General features: G+C 39.3%; 2 protein-coding genes across 4 annotated transcripts in view; both read right to left on the bottom strand.

The window, feature by feature from the left end:
- LOC122522871 overlaps positions 1-24,777 on the bottom strand; it is a 109,891-nt gene that overhangs the window by 39,551 nt on the left and 45,563 nt on the right. For 2 of the 3 annotated variants that reach the window (XM_043644212.1, XM_043644210.1), the window contains exons 2-4: positions 2,231-2,608; positions 1,091-1,403; positions 28-270 (exon numbers count right to left, since the gene is read on the bottom strand). In XM_043644212.1, the coding sequence (XP_043500147.1) occupies positions 28-270; positions 1,091-1,403; positions 2,231-2,574 (900 nt within the window). In that variant the 5' untranslated portion in view covers positions 2,575-2,608. Of the gene's footprint in view, positions 1-27; positions 271-1,090; positions 1,404-2,230; positions 2,609-3,093; positions 3,225-24,777 lie in introns of all 3 variants that reach the window. The other variant, XM_043644211.1, reaches the window with a different exon arrangement.
- LOC122523697 overlaps positions 17,179-24,777 on the bottom strand; it is an 84,386-nt gene continuing 76,787 nt past the window's right edge. The window contains exons 3-4 of the mRNA XM_043645615.1: positions 19,139-19,193; positions 17,179-17,226 (exon numbers count right to left, since the gene is read on the bottom strand). Coding sequence (XP_043501550.1) covers positions 17,179-17,226; positions 19,139-19,193 — 103 coding nt within the window. The remainder of the gene's footprint in view (positions 17,227-19,138; positions 19,194-24,777) is intronic.

Here is a 24,777-nt window from a genome sequence, read left to right as displayed (position 1 = left end):
CTAGCAATTAATGTCGAATTAAATTACCTGCGATACTTGAGGATCTTGATAACTTCTAACATAGGCTTCAAGATCCGCATGGCTAAGAGTTTGAGCCGACTGTTGTTCTCTTTCCGGTGGTGACGGAACAACGTATTCAGCGTCTCCCAATACCTTGCCTTCGCGATCTACGCGAGGCCACAAACGTGGCTCATCCTCGACGCTTTTTCTGTTACGCGACTCGAAAGTCTCGGCTGGTATTTTCTCACAACGTTCCATCACCGTTTTCAACTGTAAAAGAGAACCTCGCGTTAGTAACTCGTACTAAACTAAACTTTCCTCGTGCGAGCAGTGCTGCTGCCTTTCAAGCCTATACCATTTGATTTAATTTTATTTTTTTTAGCACGATGTCTCTTAGTCATCCTACTAAACCGGGAGAACGTTTAAATTGCATCGGTGTGGCAAATAGGAACACCAAGTACACATCTAATTGCAGATACACGCGAGCAAAGAGACCATTAAATCCCTAAGTGTGGATTCACTTTTAGCCAATGACGGTAGATATTTCCTAGCATTTGATTACGTCATCGAGAGAAAGGAGACTGTGCGTCTAGAAAGATTTTATCGACCCCGTCGATGCAAGGAAAATTGACGAAAGTTTTGCGATATTGCGACTCAATATATTAAGTATGAAAAGTTTGATATGTTTTAACGTTAAAACAACGATCATAACGATTCGATATTATTTCTTTTCGCGGTGACTCGACAACGGTTTGAGGCCAACTGACGTGACGAGCGTTTCGTATGTCATTACACAGAGAAAAGAAGACAAATAATTTCACTCTGATATAAAAACAGCGCTGATTATTTAAGCAAAATTTCATAATCAAAGTATCATCGGACAATATAAATGCTTCTTGAATAAACGTGACGTTTATCGATAAGAATTTTTCAATATAATTCTCGATCACAATCTCGCGAGATTATTAAACAGTATACGTATTATATTTGTCTGATGATTTATGCAAATAAACAAAGGCTTGTGTAATTGCATCGAAAGATAATAAAACACGTGTTAAATATCTGCATGCATGGTCTTTGAAGAATTCACCTGTTGAGTGAAGGCCGGATTAGGTCTCTTCGTATGTGGTCTGGTATACTGAGCTGGCTTCTCTTTCGGATAATTGGTATGATCGGTCCAGGATTTAGAACGATGCGATCCATTGTGACTCAAATTGTGGATTTCTTCGTCTGGGTGTCGTTCGGGTGCGCTCGGCCAGGATGGATATTTTTCGTGTCCTGGTCCGTAGCAGACACCTTTGAGACTGGACGCGTCTCTGACTGGTGGTGTTGGCGGTGGCGAGGCTTCGTCCCGCTCGTTGAGTGCGAGAGTGAAACTCTCGAATCCAAGTGTCTCGCTGTACCTAACAGAATCCAAGAGTTGTCGTTATATTACTTACAAATCGTTCGAATTAATTCTCCTATGAATAATAAAAATGCAGAAATTAATGAATGCTATCGAGTTTGCAGTAGAACGAGTTGTAATCATCAATGTCATTGATGAATCGTTTGTTAAAGGTATACAGGCAAAAGGTATAATTGATAAATTTCGTATAATTTATTCCGGAATATCGATTAGGTCTTTGTGCGAAAAGCAATCAATTATAAAGAGAACATAAACACTACAATAAGACGACAATCTTAGCGCGCGCATCGTTCTGCGTGGGAACAAGAACGAATGAATACGACGGAGACTTGTTATTAGCGCTTAACGCGATGAATCACTTACGATACGTGGTAATCCCGACAGCGAAGTCAGCGAGCAAGCGAACGCGTTCTTATACGGGGGGGGGGGTGGTGTCATTGAACCACTTTATTACCAGGATATGTGCACGCCGCATAATTTATGGAATAGTCAATAAGTTCGATGTAACTGGAAGCGCACCAACCAGGACGGACGGACGGACGGACGGACGGACGACCATAGAACCGACCTACAATTATCTCGGACTTTATTCCTTCTCCGGTTTCAATGTTATTAATACTGGAATAACGAGCCTAACTAGTGAAATTAACATAAGACAAATTGCGTCCTACCGCGATGATTCGTAGATTATGTAAGTAAACGATAAAAACTACCAAGATGAAAAACATATAAAAAATCATGTTCCGTTCTACTCGATTTTTTGGATGATCAGTATTAGGTTTTACCAATGAACGATCTTAAAGACTATGATATGGTTAAAATTACCCGCTGTCGTTCTTATAGCCCGGAGTATTCTTCTTGTTACTCTCGTTGTAACCGGCAATCGGGGTCTTTTTGTTTGCGACGTTGTTAGTGCCTTCGTGTTCGTTATCCGTTGACCTCCTACCGTCGTTTCTGCGGCGATAGTATTGGTTAGACGGCACCGTCCTGGACGGACTCTTCTTATGGCCATAGCCTTCCTGAGTATACGACGTGGCACCCTTGAAATTGGTAGTCTCGGTGTCATGCCCGTGACTCGTATACTTGTAGGTCCCCGAGAGACAGGAAGGTGGACCTGGGGCCTCATCCTGTACACGATATCCTGGCGGCGACGGTTGCAATTCCGTCATCGTGTAACCGACGTCCCCGCCATCCGGGATACACCTACGACACAAATTACATAGCATTTTTATTGGGTTGACCAAAAAGTCCATACCGATTTGACCGGCAATAATTGAAGTGTTTTTAACTTTATCTCATTTTCTTCTTGTTCTAGAGCATCCAGTAAATAAGATCTTAGCAATTTTCTATTTCTTTTTTAAATAAGGATAAATGACTAACAATAAATCGTAGACAGTTAAAACTTGAGAAATAAATGGAAGAGCAACAAAATCCGACAAGATAAATGTAGAAACGTAAGGATCACGAGTGTTCTAAGGAAGATCGATAAATCCAGATAAATCGTAATAAAGAGCATAGCAAACGCGATTAAATCGTAGCTTCTCGCACAGTGCAAATATTTTTCAAAACGTTCGATTACAAAGCGATGAATTTAACACAGGCAACTTATATATCAGATATGAAATTCTTGGAAATCTCGGAACGGTTTGGGTGCGAACATGGTTCGCGTACAGGTAGTATGTACATACCATAAGAATCAATTTGTTCGCGGCTTGAATTACATTATCTACCGGTAAGCGTGAGCTTGTAGAACTGGATGGAAGGCGTGTCGGTTGAGACGATAAAGTCCATGGAAACTTCATAGGACTGGTTACTTAACCTTTAAGAGAAAGAAAGAGAGAGTCAAAGTACAGCGCCATGGTTAAGAGGAGAAAGAGGAGGAGGAGAAGAAGCAATAATCGGCGTTAATGACGGCATTAGCATGATCGACGAAGTCGATACATTGTTCTCTTCGGGAGTTAGACTATGCTCAGGGGTGTTGAGAAGCAAGAACGTGCTTGATCTCGTATGCCACGCCTTCGTTACTACCGATTGAGCCAACTTCCACTACCTCGATCTTCCATTTCGGTGATGTTTTACATATTGTCTGTCATGGTGGCTATACGCAATCATTGCCCGTTCTTTTTTTTTTCTTTTCAGAAGCCATTGTATTCATCGGTGATCTCAATCACTACATTCGTAGAGTTCACTACTGTAAGTTAAATGTCATCGAATAGAAAATTTGTATAAATGCAAATAATTAGATAATATGACTTGTCAAAGGGTGAATTTCAATTATAAATAGTTGAAATTGATTTGTGAAAGGATTAATTTGCCCCAACCTGCATAATAAATATTTTGTTTATAAAGTTTAACATTTGCAATCGATGCCTCGTCGTCGTCGTCGTCGTCGTCAAGAAGGTAACAAACGATATTAATACGTTACTCGTAAGACGATAAGAAATCTTTTGGCGCATAATGTCATCGATCTTGATCCTCTCTCGGGAATAACGACGACGATTGTATTCGAAGATTCGGGATGTGCTTGGTTGGGGCTATCGGTGAAAAAAGAATCTGGGACGATCTTTTCGTTCGTATCACGATACGTACGATCCATTTCGATGATTTATCGGCAATTGTTCGTCCGAAATGCGTCCGTCACCGTGTTCCTTGTACACGACGTACGATCGTCCTAAATTTTCCTCACTCACTCGGATGAAATCGAATTACGATCGTATTTATATCGAACCGATCTTTCGACGCTCTTCTCCTCGTGATTTTTTATTATACCGAGTTGAGAAATATTCGTTGATTCATTCGCGTGTTAACACGCGTGTCAGTGACATGCAACTTTTCTACGTTTCACTCTTGCAGTCTTAAGAAATTTTTTATTATTATAAACATATCATAAGTTATTGTGTATTATGATTCAATAAAATTATATTCTTATCAATAGTATGTTTATTTTATAGTTAGCGGTCATTTACATTTCGTAATTGTAGTTCTATTGTAAAATCAACTATAGGCTAGTGAAACGAGAGTTGCAATTTTTCAAATGTCAAACGTATAATATTTATAATTAACATACGCCATCCACATAACTCATCGTGACTATCGCAACTATATTGAGAATAGCGAGATATTAATAGGAAATGAAAAAAGGGAGACTTTCGCAACGAGGCTAATAGCCAAGAGAGTAATGTAGCAATTTTAGAGAGCAACTTTAGAGAACAACTTTAGCAACTTTAGCAAACATGGAACGGTACGTACCTATCCGCACGCTAGAAGTACGTAGAATACCTAGGACTTACTTCGTACTACGGGAGCAAAATTGGTATTAAAGTATCTGATATACGAGAAGACGTTCGTAAATAATAGTAATAAAGTTCGTGCGTTTTAATTGGAACCAAGAGAATTACTGAAAGGACCGTACATGGAATTTCCTACGCATTTCATTTTACGAGTAAACGAAGAAAATAATGAAATATTAGATTTTAATGTAACGATAAAATTGTTAGAAAAAGAAGGAAGAGGAAAGATAGTAGGAACGAGTGGAGGCGTTTCTCGTCAAGGTTTGAAAGACGTTAGGTTTTAACACGTTTCGTGCTATGCCGTTTTTGAGCCAGTGTCATTAGCAGAACACGTGTTCCGATAACGGTACTTGCTACAATCTTTGCTGAATATATAAGAATTTTCAAATCTTCTTTTTACGAACTATTCATTTCATTCGATGGCAATTGTGATATGTCAATCATTTTCTTTTATTTTATTTATCACTAAAAGAAACATTTCTTATTGTTAATCGAAAAACTTCATTTAAGAGCAATTTCAAGTTAGATTAAATATATTTAAATAACATTTTTCTATTTAATTTGTGATTAATTTAGTATCTCTCTATGCCATTACATTTCGCAAAGCTTTGCTAGTTCTGCAGTACTAGTTCTTCAATTATCTGGTAACACGTGGCACCGAACGTGTAAGATCTTAGCCTTAAGAAAGATACATTTCCCGATCCATATCGTTAATAAAAAATGTCAGTAAACGAACTCGATAATAAATTGAATGTAAAGTCGAGATCAGAGCGCATTAGGAATTCTCGATAGCGGTCTACGTTAAATTGGATTTGTCGTTGTAGGCGTGTCGGCGTTGCTTGTTTTGCATAATAAGAGCTGGTCTACGTAAAATAAAGTTATGATCATCAAAGAGATTTAAACGAATACGTTGTATGACAATATAAGAAAAATGTCAAAATTCTGACCGCAGTTCTTCTCCCAATTTTTTTATTTTTCATTGATTTTTAATAAATATCCGTAAACAATGATGTTATACTTAAATTCCTTAAAAAGTACTTACATATTTTTGGATTTTGAAGGTACATATTAAAAAATTAGGAAGAAGTTTGTGGGCAAGCCAATATCTACGTGCATCTACGGTACGAGAAGGTAAGATAAGAGTTGTCGTTTCTCGTCGTTTCTTGTCGTTCTCTGAATAAATTTAGCGGGACATTTATCTCTTAGAGTACTCTTGGACCAAGATAAAATACGATCTCGATTACGTTCGTGTCCTCCTCCGTGTACGGACTTAATAAAGTCAGGACCAAACGCAAGCCGCGCTCGCGTTTCAGTCCACGTACATAACTATAAGTATAGTTACGTATGTATATACATATGTATATACCTACATTGTATAATAATACACCAAGGTACACGTATGTACAAACAGGGTGTCCCGAAGTTTACCTCCCAAACTGCACGAGCGTACTCTTGTAGAATACGTTCCCGCAATTGCTTGGTAAACCCTCGGACACCTTGTATATACGCGTAAACGTACGTTGAATCTTACGTTGCACATGAGTTTCTCCGAAAATCTGACGTCATCGTTAGAATGTAAGCACGTATGTATGTATATAAAGTGCAATGAGGAAAAGGACTCATTATATAAAACTTTAGTAGGTTCGAAGAAATACAAGAAACTTTGTATGACAAATTTTTCGAGCTTGGAATGCTGTATGTTTTCTCGACTATTCTAAGAGTAATATTAAGAGACGATTAATGGTTAGAATGCTTAAATGTTAGGTGCTACGAAAGTGGTGCAACTAGCATACCAGCAAGCTGTTATGCGAAAGAATTTCTTTTTACCGACCCCAGAAGGTTCTCACGTTTCTATGAAATCGCGCGTTTAGAAGTGACTCGTGCATTAAAGGCAGTCCATTCGTGCCCCTAAATCACACCCTTTAATTGCCACTTGTCGTGAGCTTTCTTCTCTCGCAACCCAGTTAACGTGAACGTTGAAAAGACCCTTTTACCATTGGGTACATTAAATCCTATAATCTTACGACTGGAATTGCCCACCAAAGATGTTTTCTCTTAATCAGAAAATACCAAGGGGACATAATTTTTTATGAAAATTTCTAAGAACGTTAACGAGTTTATAACGTTTTCCCTTTTTTCAATTCAACTCTGTAGCAGAGACACATTTTTCTTCGGTTTTAAGAGACAGGAGAATTAATCGAGCACACTGGTGGAGCTCGATTAATGCACACGAATGCATTTGCTAAAGGACAATACCTACGTTGCAAACATGTAAGTCGTGCACCGACGACGATCCACTTCGTTAATGTTCTCCATGCTTGGTGCCGCTTCCTAAAGAATTACATGAGCCAACTGCGAAAGCTGCTGGAGGGGAAGAAGTACGAGGGAGTATCCAAAGAAAAGAACCACGCCCTTATCCGTGATCCACAGAGGCAAATAAGAGGATAAAGAGAAGGAGAAAGAATTGCAGATATACAAGGTGCTTCATAAATAGGTGTCAATGCTTCATGGAATAGATCTACACGTGGAATCCAATTTCCAATTTCAAATTTACCGACAATGAGATTGTATTTTTCTAGTAATCCTGGTTTCCTACACTGTACCACACTTTCCTGACTTCTATGACAAGGATTCAAATTTGCTTACCGAAGTATTGACATACATTTATGAAGCACGCTGTATATAAATAGGACTCTTTCTCTCTCTCCTTCTCTTTCTTTTTCTCTTACGTCACGTAATTAATGCGCGTCGAGTTCGTTGACTGTGGTAACTCAGTGTGTACGCGTAATTCCGGAGAACGATAGTGTGCTATACTATATGAAGCGAGAGGAAGAAAATCTTTGGCGAGAGAGGACCAAGCCACGTAAATGTCTTTCCTGTTACTTGCGGAATCTCCATCCAAACATATGTAAATATATGTATACTTATGTACCGGGTGAGTCTCTGAATACTGCCAGCATTTGTGTCCTAAGAACTATAGCAACCTTTTAATTACGGAAATATTTCATGAGTTAACGTGCATAACGTGTATGAAATTTATTTTCATTCGTAATAAAATGATAAAAATGAAGACAAGAAAGTTCGGATTAATTCATGAATGGTAAGAGACAAAATCTTTTAGCTTGTTAATTAAAAAGATTTTCAAACGATTATCGATCATTTTGCTTGGAAACATGAAATTTGGATTCAGAATGAACTAGTATGAATGATGACAGGAAGCTTTGGACGAGTTAATGATTTGTAAAAAGATGAATCACGGAGTATAATGTCTTTTTAATAGACGTGAGAAACAAATGATTTATTTATTCCGGTATTACTAAAGAAATCAAATCTTTAAACGAGTTTAGTCATCTTCTTTGATTAAGGGGTTAACAGTTAAATGCAAATTGATATTACTATTAAAATATTAACTGTGACAACATCGAGTATCTTTAAAACGTGCAGCAATAACGTAAAACGTTTTTAATTTGGCTTCATCTGTATTACAAGTCTAATTTTTGTTAGGTTTAATATTTTGTGCGCATAGTACGTTGGCAAGAATGATGTTGCCTAGTGCAGAATACAGCGTTGGCGTTTAGCGTTGGAGTCATGCTCGAAAGAATAAGTTTTGCGTGGGTCCTTGGTAGTCACGAACGATCTCACTCGCGTATGTATATGATTCGTTGTCTCAACAGTAGCCATCACGATGACACGAAAATGTGACTCGGACGTGCATCTCAAATGCATCGAGAGATTGCTGGACCGTTGTTTTAAGTGGCGTAAGGCACTTCGTGCAACTTTCTACTCTCTGAGTTTTAATTAACCTACCTTATCTTTTAAATATTCTCTTCTTTTGTTTACCATTCAAGAAGAAAAGTATGCTTTCCTACTGAATCATCCAATTACTTTATCTTAATCGATCTATTTTATGGTTGGAAGAGTCGTAAAGTTTAAGTGGACAAGTTGACTTTTTTATTACTGAACATACTATGAATGAGATATGAGCTCAAAGATCCGATTAGCTCTAATTTTCGAATTTTTTCGAATTTTTTCTTATTTTCTCGAATTTGCAACACACATCATAGATTTCTTTCAGGTTTATCTATTTATTGCTATATTATTGCTGGATTATTCGAATTTAACGCAATTTAACGAAGCTACCACGTTTACATGTCCGCTTGTAAATGCCACCTCGATCATTTGCTTACGACTTTTAACCGCGATATTGCATTTTATTAAGGGCTACTCTTAAAGAGGGGAGAATAGGGTTAAGGTGAAGCTACTTTATAAGCGAACTTTTCCAAAACTCGTTTCTGCCGTTAAACCAGTGTCCCCCTCTTACGTCAGTGTTCAACATTGGGCCGAGCATTCGATCGTTAACTCTTAAACTTATGGTTGTTTTGATCGCACCTTCGACATGTGTGGTCCCCGAGATCCTTCCTCCAACTCTTACGATTGAATTTTTCTTTGTATCCCTTATCTTTCTTTCTTTATTTTCATTCATATTAATTCAGCCTTAAATAAAAAGGTCTGCGGGATTTGATTTCATCAAAGTAGTCAGCGTTTCGTCATTGTAGCGGCTTTTGCAGAGAATCCTGATCACCGACCAAGATTGAAACAGTTAAGTCTGTGCGTTAAAGTCATCGAGACGAGTGGGTAGTTAAATCGTTCGGAAAGGAAAGAGAGATTACTTCCTATTTATTCAAACGTCTCGCTTTTAACTTAGCAAAGAGTCTGTCAAGTATATCTGCAAGGTATACAAAAATGTTAAATTGTGTTGGTGCAACTGAGACCGTTTAAACTAAGTGTCAAGATGAGTTTGCTAATCCTTATGTTGCTTTCAAAGTGATTTTATCTGGAAGGTATCCAAGTTCGGGCAGGTAGCAGAGGAGAGACAGAAGAGAAAATTCTATTAGCTGCTCGCAAGCTAAACCGATTAAGTTCACTTTTAGAATTATTGTAAATTTTAGTGTCAAACAAATGGATTGACTGTTCATTTTATTATACTGTTTTCGTTTTGGCAAATGAACGGTTCACAATCAGATTGGAAATCGGTTAGATGGCATACAGTTACAAGAACATATAATGGAGTCATTTTATTATCGACCAGTCATGTCGATTTTTATCGTAACCAGAGGTGGTACCTGCTAACGTCATTCGTAACATGGTCTGAACAGATTCTACCCTGTTCATATTCATTTCTGACTGAACATACTTCTTTCTAAATTAATGAAATTACTACAAAATATTTCTCTTCGAGCAACAGATACTAATTAAAACAAAAAATTGCATAATTTAGTCGAAACATGTATAGAAAATCCTGGTGATCAACTCGTGCGACTTGGTCTAATAAAACAAAAGTAGAGCGAGGAAATAACTTTCTCTGTTCTTTCCATAAAAGTAAAGTTCCGAGTTTTTATCCGGAAGTAGATCGTCAACCGAAAGGAAAATTTATCAAAAAGCCGTGAAACTTCAACGTGATAACAATACCGTTGTCATTTGCGATGGGAACAATGAATCGTGAGATCGTTTCGCTAGTCTACTTTCTAGACGTGTAATTCATCTTTAACAAAAGATTGTTCAAAGACATTGATCGCATGTTCTTACTCTATAGGAGATATCAATTAATCGATAGATTCCAATGTCATACAATTTGGTAATTATTTGCTAATATATTTCGCTTTTAAAGAAATAAAAAAGAAAGCTTAGCAAAGAGATATTGACGCAGCATATAATTTTGGTATCCTTTATTAGGTGCGTTGGAAAGTTTCGAATCGGCTCGTCGTTTATTATCAAGACGTAAAGATCGTTCTTTTTCCTTTATCGAAAGGAAAAGGAACGATCGAAAGAAGAACACTGTTTACGGTGTACGTTCTCGTGGGCGACACATTTCTCGACTTCGAAACGGATAAGACGAGCAAGGATGAAGAGGCAAAGAGGTAAAAGTATACCAAGCAGAAAACGTTAAGAGAAAAAAAGGTGAAATAAATAAAATACTAAAAATATAAAGAAAGAAAAAAAAAGGACAAATCGAGGAAATACGAGGTATCGCGCATTCGCACGCGAACCAACGAACGAACAGATCGTAATTTCTTTCTGTTCTGGTTGGCGCGAAGCGAGGGCCGATGTTCCCTTTCAAAACGGCCGACCATAACTCGGAAGGCCCGTTTGGTGGTTTACGTGCGATACATTCAAACCCCGAGGACTGACTTTCGCAAGAAGAAATTCCCTCTGAGAAAGACTCTCTCTAAGACGAAGGACACCGATCACGGCAAAAAAGGGAAGGGTTCTCTTTTTATGCCGAGGAGAATCAGGAGAAGGGCTAACGGTTCATTGAACTAATTCTCGCCAAGATGGAATCGTCTCGTTACGACGATAAACCTTCTATCTTCAAGATTCTCGGCTTATTATCCTCTCTTCGAATTATCCACCGCACTGACGGAAATTTATATTGAAAGGAAAGAGAGAAATATACATGATGCGTGCGTTTCTGTATTTGTGCGAGATTCGCGTAGCATTCTCAGATTCCAAAAGTGATCTCTCTTAGCGAGGAGGAATTAATTATACTGATCTATTACGAGACTACTCAGCAGCGGTCCAACAACGTTCATCCAAGCTCTATCAAACGTGCCTTACCTTATCTACCATGTTTTATCTCCACCGAGTGCGAAATATGATCGACGTCAATCGGGATTCGATTCCGTCGTCATTTTTCTCTCCGAGTAATTTTTCTCAAGTCCAAGACCGATACATACATTATTATTTTCAGCTCCAAATTATTACAAATAATTATATATACAAAGGAAACGCAAAATAAATTGGATTAAACAAAAAAGTAGATCGTTCGTCTTTTCTCGCAATTTCTCGGAAGCTTCTCAACGCGTTAATTATCTTTGATCGCTGTAATTCGATACTTTAACGACTATCGTTAAATTTATTCCCGTGCAGGTGCAACTTCTTCTCTTCTATCTCGTCGTCCACATTTCGTTTCGTTTCATCGAGTTACGAAGATTTCTTCTATGTACTCTTACATACACGTGAAAATAAATCTGCACAGAACTGTTCGTTGGTGCGTGAAAAATTTGTTCGCTCGTCCTCAGCACACCATTGTGCTTCTGCAATTTTGATATCAATCGTGATACAACGACACTACAATTTTATAGCACCCCAAATTCTTTTCGTTCATATTTCAAACTTTTTCGCGTGTCCGAATTCAATGAATGAATTAATTATTGGAATATTTTTTGGATTTTAAAAGCAATTGCTAGTAAAATTCGTTAAAACGTTTCATAGATTCCGTTGCGTTTGCTAACGTAGCTTCTATTCTTTCGCAGAAGTCTTGAGATCCCTCGCAACTCGTAGAAATGTTAAGAGTAACGGGTCTTACTCTTGTCGGCTAACCATTCGAGTTTTACAATTATGAATTTAGTCGATTTGGTCGAGTCGACGATTGGAACGGGTTCTTTAGAAGCTTACTGCAAGAAGTTACGCGCGCACGATGACTTCGGATTCTGGAATCTTAGCTAGAAATCTCTTTTCAGATAGACGTTAACCTTCTTTTAACGCACATTTTCGAAACATGATTTTTTACTTTACAGATGTTCGAGAAATCGTGGGAAAAATTGGATAAAGCCATACTTGTAGAGAAAACAAATGTCTATCTATGGAAATGTTCACGAGAAAAGCACGATTTTTGAATGAAAATCGGATAACATATTCCCGACATAACATTTCGTGAACTGTCCTATTATAAAATTGTTATTTACCAAAAAATATAATATTAAATCAATCAAGAAAAATTGAATATCAAATTCATAACATATACGATATAAACTGAGTCACATTTAAATATAATCCCACCGTAAGTAATAATTTGATCTATATCCAAGCATCGGGGGCAATTGCGTTCTCGTCGTATGTGAACTCTTACTAAACAGTTACGTAAAAGTCCATCCGCATTCTGACATCTTTGAAATAGCTTATCATAGTAGTGCTTTTCAAAGTAACATCGCGTTTTCCCGTCAGTACTATTTTACAATACTTTTCACAAAGAATTTCCCTCATCCGGAAGAGGATAGGTATTTCGCGATCGACTACTACATTCGTTTGTATGAAACACCAACATCGTGGAAACTTGAAAAGGCTCTCAGCGCTAAGCTTCGCGATTCGCCACGAATCGCCGAGTTCTCTTTCCTCCCACGGCTGAACTCGCTTTATCCACGCGTTGCAACTCGTCTTCGTGTGCGTTCTTCCTCGCGAAAATGGAGAAAGAAAAAGCCATGACAAGGTAGTCCAGACGCCTAGCGTTACTTCGTAAATGTCTCTATGGGATTCGAATGTCTACACATATCAACGTATTGCGTGAGATCCTCGATTACTATATCGAGTTGGCTACGATTTCCTCGAGTAACGGCTACGACCATTATGTCATCTTCTTTTCCTGCTTTAGGAAAAAACGAAAGACGCGTTTTACAAAATGTTTCATCATTTTTTCTGCCATTTTATTACGGATTTATTTACTTTATATTAACTTAAGTTTCACAAATATTAGAGTAGGTACATTACGATCTTTCAGCAAACGGTAAATAATTCCTTTAGTTAGATTTTACAACGCATTAGCTTAGCCAATAGAACCTATAGTATATGATTAATAGTTATTATATCCGGGTTGGCTCGCGTGGAACCGGATTTATTGAAAAATTACATAACACGATATATATGTTAATTCGATTAGGTTTGACGTGATTGATATGTTTGTCTATCGAAACGAAAATAAAACGAAAATAAAACAAAATCTATTTGCTCATTTATTCAAAATTATCTAAAATATATACGTGCTTTTCTAATATAAACGAAACTTTAATCGGCCAATGTCGTATGCAAAGAGACACATGGGAGCAAGTACTCGTGTTAGTATAGATGGGTGGGCCCAGTTAAGGTAATCTATTAAAAGACTCCTAGCTTGATTATGCGACAGCACTTCGCGTGCTGCAGTTGGTCGTTCGTCTTTCTCGAGCAGTACGAAGATACAAGAGGAACCCTCCGAGAACTTTCAAAGACAAAGGAGGCAGACTTTGCATGCTGATGTTCTCGAGAACTACGTAGCCAACTCCATTGTAATGAAATAGTAGTCAAAGTTGCGAATAGCACAGGACGATGTGTCATAGAAATCATGGTATTAAATTTTCTAGGAAGATCATTTAATAAAAATTCGAAATTTAATCCACGCCCCTAAACTGACTACGCATTCTACTATTCTCTTCCTCGAATAAAATATTTGTATTATATTGATTAATTGAGCAGTCGCATAGGTTAGCCATTATCGAAGGGTATGATCCCAGTTAAAGATGTATTTCCTTATCGAGAAAGGGACTGTTATCGGGTCGATCGGTATCGTCCTGCTGCGTAAGCACGGCCCTGGCGAGTTATCGAGCGCTGCTTGCGTGCTCCATCGCGTCAAGCAGAGCGAGAAAAAGGCCGAGGGTAGAGCTTGTTTCTACCTCCTACAGTGGTTACCGAAGCTTCTATACGCGTTCCTATGTACAACACACCAGTAAGCCGCGCAGAAGAGTAATCAAAGAAAGCCGATTCGTTCTTCTTACAGTCCAGGTGCAGGAAAGCCGGCCTCGAGGTCGAGGCGGAATCATTTATAAAGAGTCTACACTGCAACCAGTTAGGTGTGTTTAATATCAACTTGGTCTCTTGCTATTTCAAATGTCGAATTTTACAATAAAGGAATTACATTTTCTTTTGGAAATACCATCGTGGAATTCTACGATTGAATCTTATACAGGCTGGATATAAAATTGCAAGCCTGGCATAAAGTTCTCGGATATCTAATGAAATATTTGCAATAAAACTAAATTTAAATACTTCTCTCTCAAGATACTTTCGTACAAGACCAACGTAAAAATAAAACTCAATGCGAACTCTAGGAACATTAAGACACACCACAACCTGGTAGAAGTCATCAGAATTCTTATAAGCGGACTTGAACCCATATCGGTGGCTCAAGGTCGTCGGACAGGCCCTGCTGGAGCTTCGAAGTTAGTTCACGTCGTTCGTTGTCGAAGAACTTAGCGAAGAAAAGAGCGCAAGGCCTGGCAAAAGAGAAGAGGAGAGAAGGTCTTGCGGATCGAGGTAACTGAGTGGAGCAAAGGGTGAAGAGGGGAAAGCCGTATGGAGTCGAGAAGAGAGAGAACCGGTTGGTTCCTTCCTTGGCTCGGTCGACTTCTCGAGTAAGGACTCGCTCGACTGGACTACCGACTAATGTAAGAGAGAGAGAGAGGGAGAGAGAGAGGGAGAAAGGCACCTAACAATAAGAAAGAAAAAGGAAGGAATACTGTTGGCGTGGGTGCTCGATTCTTACCACTATTCCTACCACGGTTCCTACCACGGTTCCTACCACGATTCTTGCGACGCAAGGTTGCTCCTTTTACTTGCTTCTTTCAGTTCTACAACGTCGTTCGTCGTTCGTCGTTCTTGCGTAAGTCAAACAGTTTCGAGACTAGAATATAATTGGAGCACAACCGAGCAAATAGATGACGATTAGCTTAGCGATTATTATTTATTGCCAATGACGATATCTATTACTTTTACGACCATCGTTTCATTATTATTTTTATTTAAGTAGCCTTTACACAATTAGGGTAATTATATTTAGCTCATTTTGCTGTGATTTATTGTTGTTTTGTCGCTTTTAGAATTCAAGTTAAATATTAGTTTTCATTTTTTGTTCTACATTACAAAAATATTATAATAGAATTGTGCAAGTAATGTTGTCATAAAAATAAATTGATCACCCTTCGTGTATCCATTCCAGACGAGTGATTTTGTTGCACAAACGCTAACTATACTACTATATTCTCGCGATCCAATTATAAGCACACTTTAATATTTCTCCTTTCCTATAATATCCATTGACATAGAGATTCTAAGGGTAGGCGCAAACTCGAGACACGTTAGGATGTTAGCTCGTCGATGTAATTAACTGGATAATTAGTCGATGAAGATGAATACGTGCAACGTCCACTTTTCTCCTTGTCATCCCATAAATCTTTGATATTATACATAGAGTAGCGAACGATTCTTAAAGTACAGTTCCATAGAATGTAATTGAACAAGAAAAGTAGTGTAGAATATGAAAGGTAAGCGTAAGTAATGTATTTGAAAGAATTAACAATGCAACAATACTTACTTTGATGTTGCTTCAGAAGATATCGAATGAATGATAGAGTACTGTGTTTTGTTGAGTCTGAATAGATTTAGGTTTATGTAGTTTGTATGTAATATATATATATTTTTTAAAGTAGTTAAAATATTACATTCGAGTTTCCACATTGAAAAAACATAAAGCAGCTATTTGTCAAACGTATTCATAATATTAAAATCATCAAATTTGTTTAGCAGCTTTGTAATATTCGCAGTAATTTGATCTTAAATCTATCCAACGGGAAAATACAAAGAAACTTTTAACTTAACCCAATATTATAACTCTATCACGGATATATCTAAGAAGTTACTTCCCTTTGGCACTTTCCTTGTTTGTAAATCGGAGATGAGATGAAACAAAGCGCGAATTACCTTGTCCTACCGATCGCCATCGTTTCAAATCCTTCAAGAAGTTTACTATCATTATTATTATACGAACGAACGGTAAAAGCAAGGGTATGGACATGCACGATTAACTCGAAACACCACGCACGCAGAATCGAGGAGGTATCTTTTCGCCGTTGGTTCTTCTTCTTCTTCTTCTTCTCCTCTTCCGTTGCTTCTTCCTCTCTTCGTCGAGGTCGTTAACCCTGGCCCGTTTAGCGAGATACATCTTTTATGCGTGTTCAAAATAAAGAGAGGGAAGCGTGCAAAAAAACGTTGACAAAAAATATTCCTTCCCCCCCTCGGTAAATGTCATTACGCGAGAGTATAATGAACGAGAGATCAATTACAAGCCGTAATGAATCTCTTCTACATTCGATCGCGTTTTGTCGAGTCAGGATGCTTGTAGGTATGCGTGTATTGTCGGTATCTTCTCGAGTAGCTGAAATATTGGCACATTGAAACATTGCATGTGCAAATGTTACACAGTCATGAATACGTAAGCAAATGATTTTTAGGAAGGGCAGCAATTTGAAAATTAACTAATTATCAGAAGAGGAGAAAAATTGTCATATAGTATTGCAGATTGGTCCATAATTTCACCTATCGTCGTATACAGTAACATATCTAAATCCTGCTTTCCTTGAGCTCGAGATATAGCCAATAACATATATTAGAACGACCCATTTAGTATGACATATGCATTTTGTATGCGTGCTAAAAAGTAAGAAATAAAAAAGAGAAAAGAAAAATTAGCTACTCCCTCCTGTGTAAGTGTCATTGTGCTCGCGTATAACGAAGGAAAGATCAATTACGAGACATAATGAATCTCTCCTACTTTCGATCGCGTGTTAAAAGCCGTACGCAGAAAGCGGAGTGCGTGTAAAATACGTATCAAGTAATCGAGTTTCAGTGTAAATCTTCCAACACCCTACCATATTCTGTCGACCTAAATTCCTAATAACGTTGTCAATTAAAGATTTTTCCAGAAGATTATTAACACCAGGCTGTGTTCCTACTAACTGGAAGCTCGCAGAAATACGTACTTACGCAAAAAGAAATATGTAAGTAGATTACAAACGAGATTTCGAAATTCTAACTCGCGAGTACTCTCTTCCGTGTCATATTATAATAAGTCAAACTGTCGAGATCGTTTCCCGTTCTTCCCGGCTACACAAATATAAATAAAATAAACATTGGAAATCGCGTTAGTCTTTTTATCGAACGTAAACTATCGCATAATTTTACGATTTAACTTCAACTCGTCCCACTTTCGAATTATCTAATCTCTTTCAATAACACTTGCGCATATACGCAAAAATAAATATTCTCCTTTCGAAAAATATTACAATTATTTATCGACGTTCCCCAGTCTTTAAAATGATATATGGCGTGTTAAGAAATTTCGATAAGACGTGACTTTGCCACCAGAATCCACTGGACTCGAAAGGAGACTAATAAATTGTTTCCATTTTGAGTTAAAAACTTTTCGACCTACCTTTGTTGAAAGAAAAAGCAAAGAATTTGTAGAACTTGACGTATCGATTTCTCGACTAAGGCAACAACCGTTTTGAGTAATCCAATCGATTCGAAAGACTCGGCATTGGATCGGTAATTCTAACTGAAGAATCCGAGAAACGGGGAAATGGAGTTAGAAAAGTAAGGAGGATGGTAATCGAAGCCACCCACGCGAGACTCTGGGATAAGAAGAAAGATGGGGAAAGAGGATCGCGTTTAGAAATGCTTCCGAAGAAGAAGAAGAAAAAGAAGAAGAAAAAGAAGAAGAAGGAGAAGAACTGCGATACGTAAATGGGAGGAGTGCCGTTAGATCACTACCCCATTGTCAACGTGCTGTCAAGCGAACATAACCAAACTCCTCTTTTTCTCTCTAATTTAAATCTTAAAAGCGCATCTTTCGCATGAGCAAAACATATACTATATACACCCACCTGCGAGAGTAAGAAGAATTACTCGTTGCTCGCATATTATTCGAGCAGGGAAAATATATGGTGGGAGTAAGATACTGTTAACCGTCGAGGCAGCACTCGCTGACAGAGAAGACCCTAAGAGAGCTGGGAGAGTAGCTGCTCCTCGGTTCTGTTTGCTCTGCCCCGTGAACACACTTTTTATCTCGCTCGCCTAGATTTCAAATCGGCCTGAGGTAGGAATACGAGAGTGGAGATATGGACGCCTGGGTCAACGAAGAATAATCTTAGAAGCGATTTGCATTCGCGTCTGTTATTCGTCTCTTCTTTCCCTTTTCTTTCCCTGTTACTCGAGGAGATCCATTACGCATCATGATGGATAGTAGAAGTCTCGAGCGTCGAGATCGGTTGCCAAGGTGAAAGACGAACATCGCCTTTGGCCGGTCGTTACTCAATGTGCGATAATAAAATATCTATGAGATCTGCCGCTACTATATCTCTTTGAACCAACTAGGTTGCGCCTGGCTCTTTCGACTTTATTACCTATCCTTCCTCGAAGGCGCCTCTCACGAATATTTCCCAGAATATCTCGACTAGTCGCGAGAGGATTTCGCATTGTCAGTGGTAACGATGTTGTTCGCGGATTATTACAAAGACGTTTCTGACATTGCCCTATCCTATCGAAGTTGCAGGCACGAAGAGGGAACAACGGCAAACGGTGATACTAGATAGAGATCCGTTTCGATTACCGTTTACAACTGGACTTTTACTCTTTCAGTCTTCGTTCTGCCTTGTTGATCACCTATTATTCGTAGCACGCCGATGAAGATGAGCGACTCGCTCATGGGAATAGTACGGTTTTAGCTCCCATGATGTAGAACACTCTTTCAATATCCGAAATAAACTTTATGATTTTACTATGATATCAAATAATAGTACATTACCCTCGCAAAGCGATACGTTTCTCTCTTATTTTTGATTCCTTCCGAACGAACGTACCTGCAACAGAAAAGTAAGACAAATTATAAATCGCGAAGGATACTTCGATTGGATCGTATAAGTACGTAAAAAAGGTTAGTAGGAATAAGCGAATACCACCACAGCACCCGGAGTCATCTTCAGTACTATTTAGAGTAAAACGAATAAACGTCGGCTCCTTTCGAGCTCTTTACGACTTGGAGGGGTGTCCGTGGCATTGCTGGCGCAGAATCGTCGAAGGAACCTAACCTGGGAAGAATCTCGAAGGACAGACGTGCGACAACGTGAGAAGAAAAAGCTAGACGATTTCCACGATCGAGTGCGATCAAAGAGCAACGTAAATCGTCCTCTCTCCTTCTCTGCTATTTAATAAACTCTACGAAATAATAAGGATCGTTTAGAACCGGCTGACAAATTAATGGACATTCCAAGTCGCTCGACATAGCACATAGCAAGCGAGCGTTCAAAAGCAGACAGAAAACCCGCGAGAGTTACTAATTACATTCATATACTAACTTGGTGTAAGTGTCTACGTATGCTATACTATACTATAATAAACAGTGTAGTACTTATAGTATAACGGTAATGCGAAGGCACGCGGCGCCTCCCATAAGCGCTGTAATTTAATTAATGCCGATTAACATCGCCAAAGGCTGGATTTATGAGTCTCCATGAGAGAATGAGGGAAGAGTGGGATAGGAACATCAACGACGAGGTCAGGTCGAAGAAAAGAAACGAAAACCGGCAAGGATCGTTTCCGATATCGTCTCGATACCCACCCACCACTTTCTCTCCCGCTTCTATTCACACCAAGGATGTCCAACCTTTTATCTTACATGGGCCGCATTATATAGAGATGCATAGTATTTCTAGTAATAATTGTTGAATACAAAAGTTGGTAAAAGGAACAAAAGTTCAGCCTAGATTGAATACCCATTAACTTTGACTCATGGTGTAGATATTTTTACGTTCACGTGTCTTATTTGCTATCGCTGACTCTTTTCCCGAGTTTGATGCTAATTAGGCGAATGCGGGTCGAGCGTAAAGAATTCAGAATCCTTGCTTCGAGTCTTAAGATAAACGACGATGTTAGCTGTCTTTCCAAAGAGAGAGAGAGATATACTGTCTTTTTACGAAGAGATACGCGTTCTGCCAATCAAAGTGTCCACTTAATCTCTTTTTCTTCGTCTGTTTTTTAGTAGCCATCGAAAAGACAACGACAGAAACCCAACAGTGTCGAGACCCACGGCTTCGAACGTTAATTGAATAATTTGCATCCCACCTGCCTGATTTCCGGCAGCAGGAGTGCAGCTGCTACGAGACACGCATAAGGTCAGGGTGGAACCCACTTCTTCCTCTTTATGCTTCGAGGGACCTTCTAAACGTATGACCTAGAGACTGTAACAAGCCCTACCATACTAAGAAATGTATTAATATCAATGGTTGAGTAACACTGGATGGGAATAATTATTCTAAAAATAATCGAATTTTTATTACTCGTAATACGTTAATTGTATCTTATCAACTATCAAATTAAGTCTTGTATCATCATAATTATTAGTATACTTTTGTTAAGTTCTCAAAGATCAACGAAGATCGATCGAACGATCGATCGATCGATCGTTCGTTCGTTCGTTCGATCGTAAGAACCTAACGACGACAACTGGAAGTCTGCACGAGTTTCACATTGGACACGTACTCGTGTCCGTTCTTTAGGAATTTCAGCTAGGTTGAAATGCACCCCGTGAGTAAGTGAGCGAGTGAGAGAGAGAGAGAGAGAGAGAGAAAAAGAGAAAAGGGAGACCGGTTATTGCTCGGCATTCCTGACCGTCGTCCAGATGTCATCGGCCAAGGCAACCTCGCGGAAAAAGGCAAGCGGAGGACACGACTTTAATACGACGGTATCGGTTTCAGTCTTCGAATACCTCGTGTTGCTTCCAAGAGCTTGCCTGTCAGACTCGCGGAACGTCTTTCAGATCCAGTCGGCTTTATGAGACGAACATCGACCAAGAAAATAGCCTGATGAGATCAAATACCAGAATGGTAAAGGATTGATCTATTAACTTTTATTTATAAATTTATTTTTTTTCCTCATTAAATACAAAAGTAAATGGAGATCGGATTTTAGATTAAAAAGGAAGAAAATAAATGTGGCGTTAGAAATGAGGAAAATGAATTTATGGTTAGAGATAAAAAGGATGAGTTTTGAGAGGTCGAGGGAGGTCGAGGGAGGTCGAGATTCCGTGAGATCAAGTGGGTTAAGGGGTTAACAGAGAGGATTCCAAAAAGTCAAGTCTCTGTCACCGTGCAAGGCCAAGAACGTGATGCACCGAGTACGTCTCTTTCTCGGTTCGGGCCGCAGCCTTTCGTCCCTTGTAAGGTTTCGCGAGGGTTACAAGAAGCGGTCTTTCGAGAAGCAAGAAGGCACGATGTCGGGACCGTATGAGGTAGCGACACCTTCTTCGTTCGTTCGAATACGTCGACACGTGCTGCTCCAAAAATCAAATACTATCCTTGTTATTCCCGTCTCGTTGCACGGTATACGCGCTAAAAACTCGCGGTACCAGCGCCTTTGGTAGCTATGGAAAAACATACGAGCATCAAGGTTCGCATCTATGAAGCAACGCCATAATAAACGATCTCGAAATCTCTTTTCTTCTTTTCAGTCTTCTAAGGATTTCTCTTAACGTTGATTCGACAAATAAGACGCTACTATTATCGCCATCATCATAATATGAACCACTTTTTCGTGGCTCTCTGTTGAAGTCACGAAAAAATTAGAAGAACAAACAAATTTAATTTGATCATTATTGTGTAATCAATTGCAAAACCGCTGAAAATAATTCCATAAACTGGTCATTTAACGAAGGAAGAACAAATCGAAGTCGTGGCAACGGTAACATTAGCAGCCGTAGTTGGTGGTTTATGTATACCTATCGGAAGACTGCACCGATCAATCGATCGTTTCCAATGCGTCCTTCCAATGAGATCTTTGTGAACGAATTACGAGGACAAAAATCAACTCTGCTACGGTCACCTAATTGAACGATCGAAAATTGCTCTATCGGATGTGATAAAGTAGACAAAAAAAAAGAAGAAAAAACAAACGAACCAGATAATAAAGTTCCACCTGCGTCTCTACGTCGAGAGAAAACTTTTTATTACCATCGTATTTTCTGTCAATTCAACTTCCTGTAGAATTCCACTTAACGCAAACCCACCCTTCCTTTTCCTTTCTCGGACAAACTTCTGCCACACATTTTATTTAAACAACATACGGGCACGAGATAACGCAAGAAATTCGTCCTGTTTAAAGGAAAAGAACGAATGGAATTGTCGAACGATTAATCGACTATTCGCGAGAGAAGATAGGTAACGAACGAGCGCATAAAAGTCCAAACGCGAGCCTGACGCAAATAACAAAATAAAAAGAAAGACAACGAATCCAAGATCGTCCAAGTCTCCCCCCTTGAAATCTAAATCTTCTGTCCGACTCTCGGAGACACGAAAACTTCTCCAGGACTTGTAAAGGCTCAGGGGACTCGGAACGAAAAGGGAAGAAAAATGATCACCGAGCGGTGACCGAACAAAGATAGAAAGAGAGAAAAGGTTTCCATTAAATCGGTGCAAAGAGTCTCGCGCCGTAATTTCACGTCGTTTCTTGCAACTATCGGTGGATCTGCCGAGAGTGGTGTATACACGACTCTACTCTTTTCCAAGGTCCATGGCGTAAAGGCGGGTTTTGCGCTCCTTTACGACGCTATATACACCCTACACTAATAACTCACGCTCGAACTATCAGATACGTTGGTATATACTCGAAGCGTATACTAGTCTCTCCTAACCCCACCACTCCCGCCAACCATCAGCCGTTCTTTCGTTTCTCCATGTCTTTGGTCGGGGGAGCTAAACTCTCTCCTTCTCTCTCTTTCTTTCTTAAGAAAGGGAAATCTGGGGGCTCATTGTTGCACACCGTTGAGAACGAACGAGGATTTATCGTCGCGATGGGAGAGAGAGAGAGAGAGAAAGAGAAGAATCACTAGTGGTGGTGCATGGCCAGGACCTTCTTTTTCACGGCAGGACGCCAATTCGAAAGGGGAAGTGTAGTAAGATAAAGAGAGAAGAAAGAGGATACCTCAGGAAGATAAATACTTACTTCAGCGACTTTATCACGTAGAGGTAGGTACGATGTGTGTGCACCCTCACGATCCCTTTCCTTTAACGTGTGCAGTGGCACGAGCGTATCTCGCGTCATTACTAACTGAGAGCGAGTAATGGAATTTAATGCACGGCACCTTGACAAAATTCTAAATTATTTCAATCAAAATTCTTATTTATCAAAGTATTTTCTTTTAAACGAAGACACCCTATATCAAAGGGTTTCGAAACGGCAAAGTTAACGGGGCCTTGGATAATTTAATCGACTGAAGCACCGCCCACAAAATGTTGGAAACCGAATCTCGGTCTATTCATGACCCATTTTAGCGGCCAACTATAAGGAGAAAAAAAACACACCTAAATGTATAAACGCATGGACGTTGGAATTTGGCGGCCCAGTCGATGATCGCGAGTGTCAAAGATTTACGAATAACGATGAAACGTAGATTTTGACTTCGCGATCGGATGGGAAGGAAGATTGTGGAAAATGGAGTTAGTATCCAACCTATATCAGAGGATGCAAGTTCGGAGAACTCGATTCCTGTATCTGGTTCGAGCAGAGGAAAGAAACGAGGAAGAACTTGATTCTTCGCCACTACTCGGCATTCCTTGGAACGACATCTGTTCCCGGATTGTTCCGCGTTCTCGCCAAGAACGCGGAGAGAAGAGTGCGTGGCGTAAAATGCGGCTCGTTTTGTCCGTTGGTCGGCAGTAATTGCGATCGATACGAAACGACAACGACGATGCTATTTCTTTCATCGATGGAACCCCCCGTAATGGCATTTCTCGAACGTACCGTTTCAAATGATTTATCAATCTACCTTGAATTTCATTTGTACTCATTGCCAGCCATGGTCTCTAATACCATCTGGTTTTTATTTAAAATTTTTCTCAGGAAAAAATCATCGAGCAAAGCGCATTCCTCGTAATCTAATATCGCAAGGACGATAACCAATGTTATCCAATTATATGAAATTTATTCGGACACGTTCGTAACTCGTAGAGTTACTTGTTCCGTGGTTGGCACATCAAGATCGATAAATGGAGAGAAAGCGAGAGGATTGAAATTAAAGTTTGCTTTTTCGGTGGGCCATACAAGAGTCGAGTTGCGTGGGTGTCGTTTCGAAGAAAGAAAGAAAAGGATCGATCGACGGTGGACCATTCGTAGGAATAAACCGCGAGAAAGAAAAGGAGGAGGAACGAAACGTAAGAAAATAAAAAGACGACGGTGTTGTGGTAACATCGAAGTTACGTGGCACGGCGTCAAATATATGCTGGCGTAACTCTTGCGCGGCACGGACACGACGTCGTACAAATTGTCGTAAATCGCTGTGACGCGCGCGCGCGCAATTACGCTCTTTCTATTCTCGACGCTTGCATTTGTCTAAATTCATGCTCGCCTCGAAAACTGCTCCAGTTACTTTTTCTTCGTTTCAACGAAAAAGCT

Source organism: Polistes fuscatus, unplaced genomic scaffold, assembly GCF_010416935.1.
Source record: "Polistes fuscatus isolate 324 unplaced genomic scaffold, CU_Pfus_HIC Scaffold6, whole genome shotgun sequence".
NCBI classification, from domain to species: Eukaryota; Metazoa; Arthropoda; class Insecta; order Hymenoptera; family Vespidae; genus Polistes; species Polistes fuscatus.
This window is presented reverse-complemented; position numbering and strand designations above follow the sequence as displayed.